This window comes from Phacochoerus africanus, chromosome 3 (genome assembly GCF_016906955.1).
Source record: "Phacochoerus africanus isolate WHEZ1 chromosome 3, ROS_Pafr_v1, whole genome shotgun sequence".
NCBI classification, from domain to species: Eukaryota; Metazoa; Chordata; class Mammalia; order Artiodactyla; family Suidae; genus Phacochoerus; species Phacochoerus africanus.
The window spans coordinates 32248944-32262961 of record NC_062546.1 but is presented as its reverse complement, the minus strand read 5'-3'; the positions used below and the strand labels follow the sequence as shown (position 1 = coordinate 32262961).

General features: G+C 54.2%; 1 protein-coding gene across 1 annotated transcript in view; it reads left to right on the top strand.

The window, feature by feature from the left end:
* Window positions 1-14018, top strand: part of PYGB (glycogen phosphorylase B) — a 52688-nt gene that overhangs the window by 27464 nt on the left and 11206 nt on the right. The window contains exons 3-13 of the mRNA XM_047771561.1: window positions 1210-1288; window positions 3787-3890; window positions 6772-6903; window positions 7585-7696; window positions 7931-8013; window positions 8498-8641; window positions 8878-8970; window positions 10329-10475; window positions 11671-11834; window positions 12767-12881; window positions 13569-13670. Of these exons, the coding sequence (XP_047627517.1) occupies window positions 1210-1288; window positions 3787-3890; window positions 6772-6903; window positions 7585-7696; window positions 7931-8013; window positions 8498-8641; window positions 8878-8970; window positions 10329-10475; window positions 11671-11834; window positions 12767-12881; window positions 13569-13670 (1275 nt within the window). The remainder of the gene's footprint in view (window positions 1-1209; window positions 1289-3786; window positions 3891-6771; window positions 6904-7584; window positions 7697-7930; window positions 8014-8497; window positions 8642-8877; window positions 8971-10328; window positions 10476-11670; window positions 11835-12766; window positions 12882-13568; window positions 13671-14018) is intronic.

Sequence of the window (14018 nt, the reverse complement as noted above, 5' to 3'; positions counted from 1 at the left end):
GCCTACGCCAGAGCCACAGCAACACAGGATCCGAGCCGCGACTGCAACCTACACCAGAGCTCATGGCAATGCCAGATCCTTAACCCACTGAGCAAGGCCAGGGACCGAACCTGAAACCTCATGGTTCTTAGTCGGATTCATTAACCACTGCGCCACGACAGGAACTCCTATTTTTTATTTATTTATTTTTTTTGTCTTTTTGCCTTTTCTAGGGCCTCTTCCTGCGGCATATGGAGGTTCCCAGGCTAGGGGTCCAATCGGAGCTGTAGCCACCGGCCTACACCAGAGCCACAGCAGTGCCAGATCCGAGCTGCGTCCGCGACCTACACCACAGCTCACGGCAACGCCAGATCCTTAACCCACTGAGCAAGGGCAGGGATCGAACCCGCAACCTCATGGTTCCTAGTCGGATTCATTAACCACTGAGCCACGGTGGGAACACAAGCTGTGCTTCTAAGTTTAATCTGGTCCCATTTGTTCATTTCTGCTTTTGTTTCCATTACTCTAAGAGACAGATCAAAAAAATGTTGCTGTGATTTAAGTCAAAGACTCTTCTGCCTATATTTTCCTCTAGGAGTTTTGTAGCATCTTGTCTTAGGTTTAGGGTTTTTTTTTTTTTTTTCCCCCACTCCACAGCACATGGAGTTCTCGGGCCAGGGACCAAATCAGAGCCACAGTTGTGACCTAAGCTGCAGCCATGGCAATGTCGAATCATTTAAGCCATTGTGCCGGGCTGGGGATTGAACTTGTGTCCTGGTGCTGCAGAGATGCTGCCAATCCCGTTTTACCACAGTAGGAACTCCTCCATTTTCAGTTTTTTAAGGAATCTCCATACCGTTTTCCTTAATAGCTACACCAATTTACATTTCCACCAAAAGTGTAAGAGGGTCCCTTTTCCTCTGCACCCTAACAGCAGATTGTCACATTGGATTGTCAAGTCTAAAAGAAAGCAGACTCAGAAGTTTCTGCTCTGACACAGCTGGTTAAGGATCTGGCGTTGCCACAGCTGTGGTGTAGCTTGCAACTTCAGTGTGGGTTTGATCCTTGGCCTGGGAACTTCCACATGCCATGGATGCTGCCAACAAATAAAAGAAAGCAGACTCTGACCTTTGATTGATATACACTCACAAGGTTTAAATACTTTTCCATCTGTTGCTTGAGGGAAAATATTAAGTAGTTCTAAAAAGTTACATCTGCTTTTGTTCACAGTTGGGGTTGGACTTGGAGGAGCTGGAAGAGATGGAAGAGGATGCCGGCCTGGGGAACGGAGGCTTGGGGCGGCTGGCAGGTAACCCCAGCTCCTGTCCGGAACAGGCCTTGCCTGACGGTGCCTTGGTCAGTGGCGAGGCCGGGGTCAGCCATGCTCCCAACACTGGTGTGTTGGGGTAGCTTGGTCCCTCAGTGGATGGGACAGCGTGTCCTCCAGGTCAAAATCTTTGCCGCCAGTGGGAAAAAAATGCAAAATGCATGTTCTCTTGCATACAAGGGGTACTGATGCTGAGAGGGAGCTGATGCTGAGAGGGATTTCTGGTACACCAGCCACTTCCGTAGCCAGTAATTGGAAGGGAGACAGAGGGCTGCACACACACACACACACGCACACACCCCCAGACACATTCGCACATATAGACACACACAGATTAGGAATGTAGCCCAGCTTCACACAGTCACTCCTGCTTTCCCACGGTGAGCAGGCCACCCTAAACCAGCAGAGCTCCCCTCCTGGAGTTGTGGTTCCCTGGGGTCACCTGTCTGAGAGCATACCTAGTTTAGGTTTGTTTTCCTGATTTGATCATGTTTACCAGCCTTTATGGAGCACCAGCTGGATTAAGAACCTGGAAGTGGAAGCATCAGTCACTGTGAGATGTGCTGGCCCTGTGCCTGGCAGGGCTCTTGGATGCAGCACTTCTGCAGCAGGGATGGTCAGGTTTTGTGCTGCCCGTGTATGCTGGGCTGCGGGAAGGGGAGCTCAGGCCCTAGCCCTTTGCGTGATTGCCCATGGGGAGTTGTCATTTTGTGAAGGGAGCGGATGCCCCAAAATTTATTTGGAGGGGGTTGTGTTATGTGTTTACATTTTTAAAATTTAAGTTAAAATTTTCACAACTTGAAAGTACAAGAGTTTCCATTGTGGCTCAGTGGGTTAGGAACCCAACATAGTGTCCGTGAGGATGTGGATTCAATCCCTGGCCTCACTCAGTGGGTTAAGGATCTGGCATTGCCACGAGTTGCAGTGTAGGTCACAGATGCTGCTCAGATTTGGCTTCTGGCCTGGGAACTTCTTTTTCTTGGGCCGCTCCCGTGGCATATGGGGGTTCCCAGGCTAAGGGTTGAATCGGAGCTGTAGCCACCAGCCTACGCCAGAGCCATAGCAACGCTGGATCCGAGCCGCATCTGCAACCTACACCACAGCTCACGGCAACACCGGATCGTTAACCCACTGAGCAAGGGCAGGGACCGAACCTGCAACCTCATGGTTCCTAGTTGGATTCGTTAACCACTGCGCCACGACGGGAACTCCTGGCCTGGGAACTTCTATATGCCACAGGTGTGGCCCTAAAATGAAAAACAATAATAAAAAAATTTTTTTTTAAATCTTGTAAGTACAACTGTGCTGTCATAAGAAACAGCACACAGATCCAGATAAAGAAACCCTGGGCAGGGCCTGCCCCCCAACCCTGCAGACCATGTCCTGGTGTCCAGCCGGCCGCAGGGTACAGCCCCTCCACCCTGTGGCCATCTGTACATCGCACTTGTCTCCCCCATCGCCCTCTCTCAGTTGTAAAGACTGAGCCTGTTTCACAGCTTCTGGGAAGCCCCATATCCATAGGTCCCCTCCCACCCGGGCTGCCCACTCCCGCCCGGTAGTGACTTCATTCAGGGCTGTGGGCCACTTCCTGCCAACCTCCCGGTCGCCTTTATTGCCACTCAGTGGTGCCGCTGGCCACCCCAGGACTCTCCTCACCCACACAGACCTGGTTGCCCGCTACCCCGCCCTGGCTGCTGCTATGGCTTGTGCTCTGTGTCCCTCCTGCAGGAATGACCTCAGCACCAGAGCCTGGGGCCTCCTCAGCAAGGGCCTGACACCCGGGATCGGCGCATGTTGGGTGAATTGGCTTGGTATTTCCTGTGGAGTTTTTAAATTTTTCTTTTTAATCCCCAGAAGTTGACTATGGCTGCCTTCTGGATCTTTATTCAAAACATTGTGGTAAACCAACTATAATGGAAAAAATAAAAATCATTTAAAAATTAAAACAAACAAAAACCCCGAAATGTTGTGGTTTGTTTTTAAGACATTTTGATTGGAACAGGGGATGGATCTGGTGGCATGCGTGCACCTTTCAGGGGGCCCTGTGGCACTTTGGCACCTGGTATTTGGCTTGTAGATGTGACATGAACACCCACAGCCCTGTTTTTGGCCTTGTCTCCCAGCCTGTGGGGAAATGTTTCTTGACGTTGCCCTGCAGGCAGGCCGCTAGCACAGGCAGGGTGGGCCTCCCGCTTGGGGTAGGGTCTTTAAGAGAAACGGTCAGTAAGGGGACAGTGTGTCCTCTGTGGGGTTCATGCCTCTTCCCACACCCCCAAGTGGCGCCCATGTTGATGTTGGCTTGGCCTGCATGTAGGCCCTCAGTCTGAATGGCATGTAGAGGGTTCAGTTCTCCTTTTCATGAGACCTGAAGTGGCTGCCAGACACCTGGGGCTGGCCCCCCAGCACCTGCTCAACCTGGTGTCTGGGCCCTGGCTCTAGAGGCCTCTGGTCTGCTGACTGGCTTGTGTTTACTCTTGCAGCCTGCTTCCTTGACTCGATGGCCACCTTGGGCCTGGCAGCATACGGTTATGGAATCCGCTATGAGTTTGGGATTTTTAACCAGAAGATTGTCAATGGCTGGCAGGTGGGTGCAGTTGTTTCCTCTTCTCCCTTGCAGCCTTCGTTTGCACAAAAAAATAGAGGGCACTTCCAGTTCTGCTCTTTGTGCTTTCTACTCCTCCTGGCGAAGCTGCGTGCCCAGCCTGGGCAGAGTGGAGGTGGGCAGATCAGGGCAGTGCTATGAGCTCCACGCTTTCCCTGTGGTTCCTGGGGCGGCAGTGGCCTCCAGAGCCCCTTGGGGAGAGGCTGGCAGCTGGTGCTACTTCCCTGTTGTCTCTCAAGGGCAAAGGCAGCCCTGGCTCACCACAGGGATGGTTGGCCTGGTGTAGCTGGAGGAACAGTCATGACAGGCTTTGCTCCCTCACCTCATCCCTGACACTAGCGGAGGCCATGTCCCATAGGGTTAGGGGCTGCTCTGCAAAGGCGAGTGGCTCTTAGGAAGAACGAGCCTCAAGTCTAAAGCTCAGACAGTTTAGTAAACTGGTCAAGACCACATGGGTAAAGAGCATAATCGCAGTGCAGTCCTGCCTCCTCCGCTGGGCAGGGTGGGCGTTTCCATTCCACATGGATGGAGAATAGTTCATTTAAAAAATCAGGGGTCTAAAAGTTACAGATGAAAGCAAGGCTGGAGTTAGGATCAAAAAGCTTGTAATTGGGAGTTCCTGCTGTGGCACAGTGGTTTAAGAATCTGACTGCGCAGAGTGCCCGTGGTGGTACAGCAGGAATGAATCCGACAAGGAACCATGAGGTTGTGGGTTCAGTCCCTGGCCTTGCTCAGTGGGTTAAGGATCTGGTGTTGCCATGAGCTGTGGTGTAGATCACAGACATGGCTCAGATCTGATATTGCTGTGGCTCTGGCGTAGGCCAGCAGCTGTAGCTCCAATTAGACCCCTAGCCTGGGAACCTCCACATGCTGCGGGTGTGGCCCTAAAAAGAAAAAAAAAAAAAATCTGACTGTGCAGCTAGGGTCGCTGCAGAAGCTCAGGTTTGATTCCTAGCCTGGTGCAATGAGTTAAAGGGTCTGGCGTTGTCACAGCTGTGGCTTGGATTCAGTCCCTGGCCCAGGAACTGCCTTATGCTGCGAGTGTGGCCATTAAAAAAAAAAAGCTTGTAACAGGGTGGTAGTCTAAGTGAAGATGTTGGGGTGATGGGAAAGTCCTCTGTCTTGATGGAGTTTGGGTCGCACAGGTACGTGCAGTTGACACAACTCACCAGTGTTGTCCTGAAGATTTATGCAAGTCACTGTGTATATATCCACCTATCAAATAAAGACATGATGGAACTCCTGCTGTGCTACAGCGGGTTAGATCCCCTGCCAGTGGTTAAGAATCCAGTGTTGTCGCATCAGTGACTCGGATTCAATCCCTGGCCTGTGAACTTCCATATGCTGCAGGTACAGCTGAAAAAAGAATTAACTGTTCTGAGAAATGTGCCTGCTGACATCAGTGGAGGAGCAAGCAAATGTCTGCAACTGGACTCACTTTTTTTTTTTTTTGCTTTTTAGGGCCACACCCACAGCATATGGAGGTTTCTAGGCTAGAGGTCCCATTGGAGCTACAGCTGCTGGCCTACACCACAGCCACAGCCACATCAGATCTGAGCTGCATCTGCGACCTACACCACAGCTCATGGCAACCCAGATCCTTAACCCACTGAACAAAGCCAGGGATTGAACCTGAAACCTCATGGTTCCTAGTTAGATTCGTTTGCACTGTTCCACAACGGGAACTCCTGCAACTCACTTTGAAATGCATCAAAACATTAATGGATGATGGATGGAGATCCAGCTATTCGAGTGTAGCAGAGATATCAATGGTTACAGGGCCTCAGTGGTGGGTGTGCAGGTCCATTGTCAATCCCTTGACGTTTCTGGGTATTTGAAAATGCTCATGATGAAATGTTAGCCAAGAAAAGTATGGCTCAAAGAAAAAGGAAACAAAATAGATTTGTAGGCATCACTTAATTTATAGAAATCCTCCCTTTGACCTTCAAAAGGGAATCACACTTTCATCCTGTGGCCTCCTTAGTGGCTTTATTTACATTTCTTTGTGTGTGCATGTGTCAGGTGTGCTCATGCCTTTATACATGTGTGGTCTTTGGCCCATTCCAGCTCTTCCATAGTTGAGACTGTGTGTTTGTCAGAGACTCTGAGGCTCCTTTCTGCCTGGTGTTCTTCTGGTTCCTTCTTCCTGAAGCTCTTGCCATCTTGCATGATGATTTAAAGACAGCCCACAATACTAGGCTGGTGATAACCTTGCCCTTCTCCCACGCAGTTGTCACTCGACTCCGTTAGAGTGGCTTTAGTTGGCTTCAGCTGTAAAACAAGTAGGTGTGGTCACTGGCCTGTGGGGCACCTTCTAGGGGTGCGTCTGGGCAGCAGTGGGCTTGTGTCATTTGCAAAGCATTGGGCTTCCAGGTTTTTTAATAACAGTATTATTGAGATAATATATTGTTAAATACATAATTATGTATTCACAAGGTTGGGCAACAAGCTTCAGAACGTCTTCCTTTTACTGTTGAATTCGGGTGACTCTTCATGTCTTTTTACTTTATCTTTCTGAATTTTATGCATTTTTTTTTCTTTTTCCTTTTTTTTTTTTTTGGCTATGCCTGAGGCATGCATAAGTACCTGGGCAGGGATCCAACCTGGGCCACAGCAGTGGCCTGAGCTGCTGCAGTGACAACCCCAGATCCTTAACCTGCTGAGCCACCAGGAAATGCTGAGTTTTTCTGTCATAGTCCCAAGTGTTCATTTTAAACACATAGCCTCGACTGGAGTAGGAAATCTTAGCAGCATAAATGGGCTGCAGCTTTGTTTCTGTGCGGGCAGCACAGTCTGCACCGCGGGGTCAGCCCTGAGCCCTGGCTTATCTCCCCGGGACCCACCTGTGGCTGCCGCTTTGCAGGTGGAGGAGGCCGATGACTGGCTGCGCTACGGCAACCCCTGGGAGAAAGCTCGGCCCGAGTACACGCTGCCGGTGCACTTCTACGGGAGAGTGGAGCACAGTGCTGAGGGTGTGCGGTGGCTGGACACGCAGGTACTGCCAGGCCCTGGGGCAGGGGGGTGAGTGCAGGGACTTGGATGGTGTCGGCCTCCTGGGACGAAAGGGGAGCTGCTTCCGCCCAGGACCCACCTCCTCACCCCTCAGTCGGGAACAGACCCTGAATGTGAAGCTCTGTGTGGTTTGACAGGCACTGTTGGGTGAGACCCGTGGGTACCAGCAGGGCAGGGCTGAGGCCACCACTGACTCCTGGGGCCTGAGCAGCCCCCGTCTCCCTGGAGCAGGTTCCCCCTCGCCCTGCATGCCTTCCTCCCCAGCCCACCTTAGCAGTTCTCCTGGGCCTGCAGGGAGCCCAGCCCCCACTCCTGGGGCGGGGGAACCAGGAGGAGCTTGGAGCAAGTGGCACATTGTGGTGCCGGCTTGTGGGCTCACTGGCGGACAAGCAGAGCCCAGCCCAGGCTCAGAAGTGGCGGCGAGTGCACATCTGGGTGGTGGGAGGCCAGAGGAGAGGCCTCGCGCAGGATGGCTGCGATGAGTAAGAGAGTCTGTGGTCCTATGAGGTGGGCAGGTGAACAGAAACAAGGCAGGCCCGTGAGACCTGGGAGTCCCAGGCAGTCCCGCTGTGGTTCAATGTGTGGCCTCAGGTGCTCTAGTCCAGTCCAACGGCGAGCCGGGGCTGCAGGGATAGGGCCTGGGGACTGTGTGTTCCCTTGGCAGGTGGTGCTGGCCATGCCCTACGACACCCCAGTGCCCGGCTACAAGAACGACACCGTCAACACCATGAGACTGTGGTCTGCCAAGGCGCCCAATGACTTCAAGCTTCATGACTGTGCGTCCCCTCCTGGCCCCATGAGGGTGGCTGGTCCCAGGCTTACCCCGAGCAGCTCTTGGCCTGTCTGTCCTCAGCCCATGGGGCTCTGGCTGTGGGAGGGACTGTGTGCCCTCAGGACAGAGCCAGGGGCCTGGGCAGGGCATGGGCAGCCGTTCAGGGCACTTGTCCTGACTGATCGGGGAAGTAAATGCGGAGCCCGGCCCCGGGCCTGACCACACTCTCTTACCTCAGTCAATGTGGGTGGCTACATCGAGGCGGTGCTGGACCGGAACCTGGCCGAGAACATCTCCAGAGTCCTCTACCCCAACGATAACGTGAGTGGCTGTGTGGCTGGTTCTCTCTTCTCTGGTGTGGGGAGCACCCAGCAGGGCCTGTGCCCTTAGCTGCTCCTCTGCCCTCTGCCCAGGGGCCCCTGCAAGGCTCCTGCCCTCACAGCCCCACTCTCCGTAAACACGTTCCGCCCGTGCTGCACACACCGCCGTGGCCAGGGCTGTGGAGCCCTCGGGCCTCACATGCAGCTAGTTTCTGCTCTGAAGCAGCTGATGCCAGTTCCCTAAGAATTGGGTGATGTGTTGTCAGGTGGGGCCAGCAGTCCCTGTCTCTCAGTCATACCTGGAGAGACACAACAGTCACACCATGCAGCTAGGGGTCTCAGCCACACTGCCCACTGCTACCAGATTTGCTGCCAGACGAGCCCTTAGAGCTCGCTCTTCTTAGTGGGGCCTGAGCAGCCCCACCCCTGTCCTGGGTGGGGTCCCAAGGGCCTGGGTGGCAGAGGCTGAGGATCTGCGCCCACAGTTCTTTGAGGGAAAGGAGCTGCGGCTGAAGCAGGAGTACTTCGTGGTGGCTGCCACCCTGCAGGACGTCATCCGGCGCTTCAAGTCGGCCAAGTTTGGCTGCCGTGACCCAGTGAGGACCAGCTTCGATACGTTCCCAGACAAGGTATGCTTGCAGAGGGAGCGAGCAGCTGGTGTCCCCAGGCTGCCCTCCCCTGGCCCTGGCCACAGGGGCACTGAGAAAGGGTCCCTCAGGCAAAGCAACCAGTTTGCAGGCACAGTTCAGTGATGGAACGTGGCTGTCCACGTGGCCCAGGTTCCGATGGGGGTAGCAGGTGGGCCAGCACCCCATGGTACCTGCATGGGCAAGGGGATTGAAGAGATATCCCTGTGTAAATGCAGGTGGCCATCCAGCTGAACGACACCCACCCTGCTCTCGCCATCCCTGAGCTCATGCGGATCCTGGTGGACGTGGAGAAGGTGGACTGGGACAAGGTGAGTGACAAGGACAAGGGTGCAGCGTCCCCCACACCCGGGCACCTGGCTGACCTTCCAGCCTGTCCCAACAGCAGGGGTGCTGAGCTGGTCCTGGGCTGTGGAGGGACACCTCTCTGGGTGGCCTTCAGAGCACAGAAGGATGCTGTCATGGGTAGGCAAGGCCATGGGGAGAAGGATGGTCCCAGAGCCGATCTGGGGTTCCTCCCATCCGGGACAGGGGAGTAGAGCAGAGGTGCAAAAGCCACAGAGGAGCAGTTTGCTGGAAGACAAGAAAAGGGTTCTGACACTTTTTAGAGCATCTTAGAATCGTGGCAAAAATTGGGATGGAAATGCTTTAAAATTTGTTTTGTGGTGATTGTTATGCACCTATAAATGTAATAAAATTCATTAAGTAATAAAAGAATTGTGGCAAAAAAACACCAAAGTGATAAGTTTAAAGAAATACATTGTTGGAGTTCCCATTGTGGCTCAGTGGTAATGAACCCAATTAATATCCATGAGGATTTGAGTTTGATCCCTAGCCCTGCTCAATGGGTTAAGGTTTGGTGTTGCCATGAGCTGTGGTGTAGGTCGCAGATGGGGCTCGGATATGCTGTGGCTGTGGCTGACAGCTGTAGCTCCGATTCGACCCCCTAGCCTGGGAATTTCCATATGCTGAAGGTAGGGCCCTAAGAAGCAAAAAAAAAAGAAAGAAAGAAAGAAAAGAAAAAAGAAATACATTGTTTACATAGGTGTGTTTTTACTTGATTTATTTTGGTCCTAGATTCTTTGTTTTTGTTTGTTTTTTTGTTGTTGTTGTTTGGCTTTACCCTCGACATGTGGAAGTTCCCAGGCCAGGGGCCTGAACCCTCACCACAGCAGCGACCTGAGCTGCTGCAGTGACAATGCCAGATCCCCACAAGGAACTCTGAAGGTGGAGTTTTCTTGATCTCGCTTAACTGAGTCAACATGTGAAACCATCTTACTCTGCTTTTTAGCCTCCAGAGCCCCTCCCTGGTGCACTTGTGGGCGGGGCCGGGCAGGTCTCGTTTACTCCTGGCCAGCAGAGGGCAGGGTCGCACACTTAACCGGTTTTCTCCTGATGTGGGTGTGCAGTCAGCTTGGGGGAAGTGAAGCAGCGCCTGAGCCTCCGGTTCACAGGGAAGCTGCAGTGATTCCCAGGCAGCGGGTTAGGTCTGCATTCATGGGTATGTATGAAGGGCGCAGGGGAAGTTCTAGGCCCCAGAGAGCAGAGACCTGCAGCGATGGCTTCTGAATGCCTGCCTTTGACCCTAGATGTCCCCCTTGCCTCAGCCTCTGGCTTAAAGCTGCTTTATACTGACCAAAACACCTTGGGGTGTCCTGGAATGTTATAGGCCTGGGACATCACAAAGAAGACCTGTGCGTATACCAACCACACCGTGCTGCCCGAGGCCTTGGAGCGGTGGCCCGTGTCCATGTTTGAGAAGCTGCTGCCGCGGCATCTGGAGATCATCTACGCTATCAACCAGAGGCACCTGGATGTGAGCATAGCCACACGGAGAGGGCCTGGGGGAGGGCGCTGCCTTCGGGGACCACCCTTCCTGTCATGATGCAGGGGGAGGGCTGCACTGGACAACAGCCTGCCCTGTCCCCCACGACATCGAGTCGTCTGGCCTGGAACAGGTGCTTTACATCTTGAACAGGATAGACTCTGTCTAGCAGAGGACGTCAGGGCTGGGGGCTGTCACTTGGCAGAGCTGTTGGCTTGTCCCCACACCTGCACTCCTGCTCTGTGTGAGGGAGTCATGGGTTCAGGTCTTTTTTAAAACACTGCTGGAATTCCTGCAATGGGTTAGTGATCTGACATCTCGGTGGCATTGCCAGTTTGATCACCAGACTGGCGCAGTGGGCTAAAGATCTGCTGTCATTCCAGCTGTGAGGTAGGTTGCGGATGAGCCTCAGATTCCATCCCTGGCCCGGGAACTTCCATATACTGTGGGTGCAGCCAAAAAAGGGGAAAAAAATAAACTAAAAACACTCCCATTTCTGAGCAGGGTTCAGTGTTAAGTATCTGTTCCTGAATGCCAGAGGCCTTTGTCCTGAGACATGACAGCAGCATTTGGGTGATCTGGAAACAAAGCAGCATGCCATTTCCCCATTACCCACAGAGAGGACAGTGGATCATGAACAGGGGGCTTGGAGAGTTCCCCAGTTAACAAACCGAACTGGTATCCATAAGGATGCGGGTTCGATCCCTGGCCTCAGCGGGTCAAGGATCCAGTGTTGCTGTGAACTGTGGTGTAGGTCGCAGATGTGGCTCGGATCTGGCGTGGCTGTGGCTGTGGCATAGGCCAGTGGCTATAGCTCCAATTCGACCCCTAGCCTGGGAACCTCCATATGCTGCAAGTGCGGCCCTAAATAGACCAAAAAAAAAAACCAAAAAAAAAACCAGGGGGCTTGGAATTCAGGTGTCAATTTTTTAATGTTTCAGTGAAAATGTAGCTGTTCCCATTAGTCAGAACGTGGTCACACCCTGCCTGGGCCAGCAGGGTTGGCACCCCCACCTCTCCCTGTGTGTCAGCAGCACAGCCTCAGCCCTGGGGCCTCCTGTCTGCTGCCCCCTGGGCTGAGGCACACAAGAGCCAGGGCCCAAGTCAGGTCTAGGCTGCAGCTTCTTGGGGACTTTTCTGGGGGAGGCAGTCCCCCACCCTGCCCCCCACTGCTCTGTCTTGGCAGCATGTGGCCGCCCTCTTCCCCGGGGACGTGGACCGCCTGCGGAGGATGTCTGTGATCGAGGAGGGGGACTGCAAGCGCATCAACATGGCCCACCTGTGTGTCATTGGGTCCCATGCTGTCAATGGTGTGGCGAGGATCCACTCGGAGATCGTGAAGCATTCAGTGTGAGTAGAGCCTACATGCGCCCTGAGGCTGATTGAGGCCTGGGGCTGGGCGCTGGGGCAAGTACCAAGGCCCTGACTAGTGGACAATGTCGGGGAGCCAGGGACCCCCAGTGTCTGCGTTCTTGGTCTGTCCAGGCGGAGGCTTTGCTCCTGGAGCACCTGCTGTGGGCACCTGGCATGCGAACAGGTGTCCCGGGCCTGGACACGGTGGAGGTTTGGGCGTGACGGGCAGGAGCTTGTCACTAAGAAGGAGGCATTCTTAGGTCAGATTCTGTGCTACTGACCCTTTCTTTGTGACACATGATCTCAGAATTCCTTCTTTCTGTCATCGCCCCAGAGGGCCTCCGGTGAGTACCTGGAGGACCTGGACAGCTCTGTCCATGTAGAGGCTTCCACATTCCCCTGCTGGCCTGAGGCTGTGTGTTGTACTCTTTCATCCCCACTGCCCACCCACTGTTCACTGTCATGACCACCAGGAGGCGTCCAGGCTCCAGCCACGGTGCCAGTGGGGAGTTGGGCTCCGTAAGAGATGAACCAGAAAAGCTGGGCTTTGATGGCCTAGAGGCGCCCTTCAAAGGGCCTCTTGCTCGCCTTGTTCGAAACAGCGTTTGTGACCATTGGCTGTTTCCTATGTTTTCAGTTTATTTTTTTATTTTTTATTTTTATTTTTTTGTCTTTTTGCTTTTTCTAGGGCCGCTCCTGCGGCATATGGAGGTTCCCAGGCTAGGGGTCTAATCGGAGCTGTAGCCGCCGGCCTACACCACAGCCACAGCAACGCAGGATGTGAGCCTCGTCTGCGACCTATACCACGCTCACGGCAATGCTGGATCCTTAACCCACTGAGCAAGGCCAGGGATCGAACCCGCAACCTCATGGTTCCTAGTCGGATTCGTTAACCACTGTGCCATGATGGGAACTCCTTGTGTTTTTAGCTTTAAGGATTTTTACGAGCTGGAGCCAGAGAAGTTCCAGAATAAGACGAATGGCATCACGCCCCGACGGTGGCTGCTCCTGTGTAACCCGGGGCTGGCCGACACCATCATGGAGGTAAAGCTGCTCTCTGAGCCCACCCAGAGCCGTGGCAGGCAGAGTGAACTGCTCCTTTGAGCATGGACAGCAGTGGCTTCTGGATGGGTCCCCCAGCTGTCCGTGCTGGGCAGTCATCCAGGGGTTTGGAGGGGAGGTCCTGGGCTGTGGGCCTGGCTGGTTTGGGAGCCGGGGACGTGGTGGCTGTTGACTTACACATCGCTTGCTCTCAGGAAGGGAGGAGACAAGCTGTGCAAGAGCCAGGCCGTTTGCTGGACGTGGGGACACAGGGGTTGCTGTGGGGGCCGAGGCTCTGCTCCAGGGCCCTGTGCTAGGGGGACATGACCCATAGGTACCTGGCCAGGCAGCCTTAGTGCTAGGTGAGGGCACTGAGATGCCCCAGATGGCTGGAGGCCGGAAGTGTTCCGTTTGGTCCTAAATTAGCAGCATGAAGACTGAAGCTGGGTTCTTTTGGAAGCAGCGTGCTGCCGTGTTGTCGAGAAAGGGGGGTAGTGGCTGGAAGGCCTCTGTCACAGCTGCAGGCTGTTGTGGGGGGAGGCGAACACGGGCCCCGGGTCTCAGGTGTGTTGGGGGGCGAGGGCGGCTCGTGCTCATACGGTGGGTGTTTCAGTGGTGGGGACTTGGACCAGCCCCTGGTGTGGTGGGAGGGGGGGCCCAGAAACCACACCTCCCTGTATGATTCTGCAGCGGATCGGGGAGGGCTTCCTGACAGACCTGAGCCAACTGCGGAAGCTGCTGCCGCTGGTGAATGATGAGGCGCTCATCAGGGACGTGGCCCAGGTCAAGCAGGTAGGTGGGTGTGGGCCTGGCTGGGGGTCTGTCCCCTGCTGACCCCCGAGAGCTATCACCCTAGGTCCCTGAGAAGAGATTGTCTGGGGAGAGACGCATGACACTCGATGCAGGCCCCATGTCTGCACTTGACGAGGTATTCCCTTTCGGGCCCCCTGCCGCTGCCTCCTGGCCGGGCAGGCCAACTCACATGCACACTGACCTCCTGCACCATCGGCCTGGGCTCAGCGGCCCAGACACGCCATCGTTTTGGGCCACGATTCCTCCATCTTCTCCTGCCTTTCTGATCTTGCTTCCCCCTGGATTTGCTTATTGGTCTGGTTCCGCATTCATGTCTGCGCTCCCTCC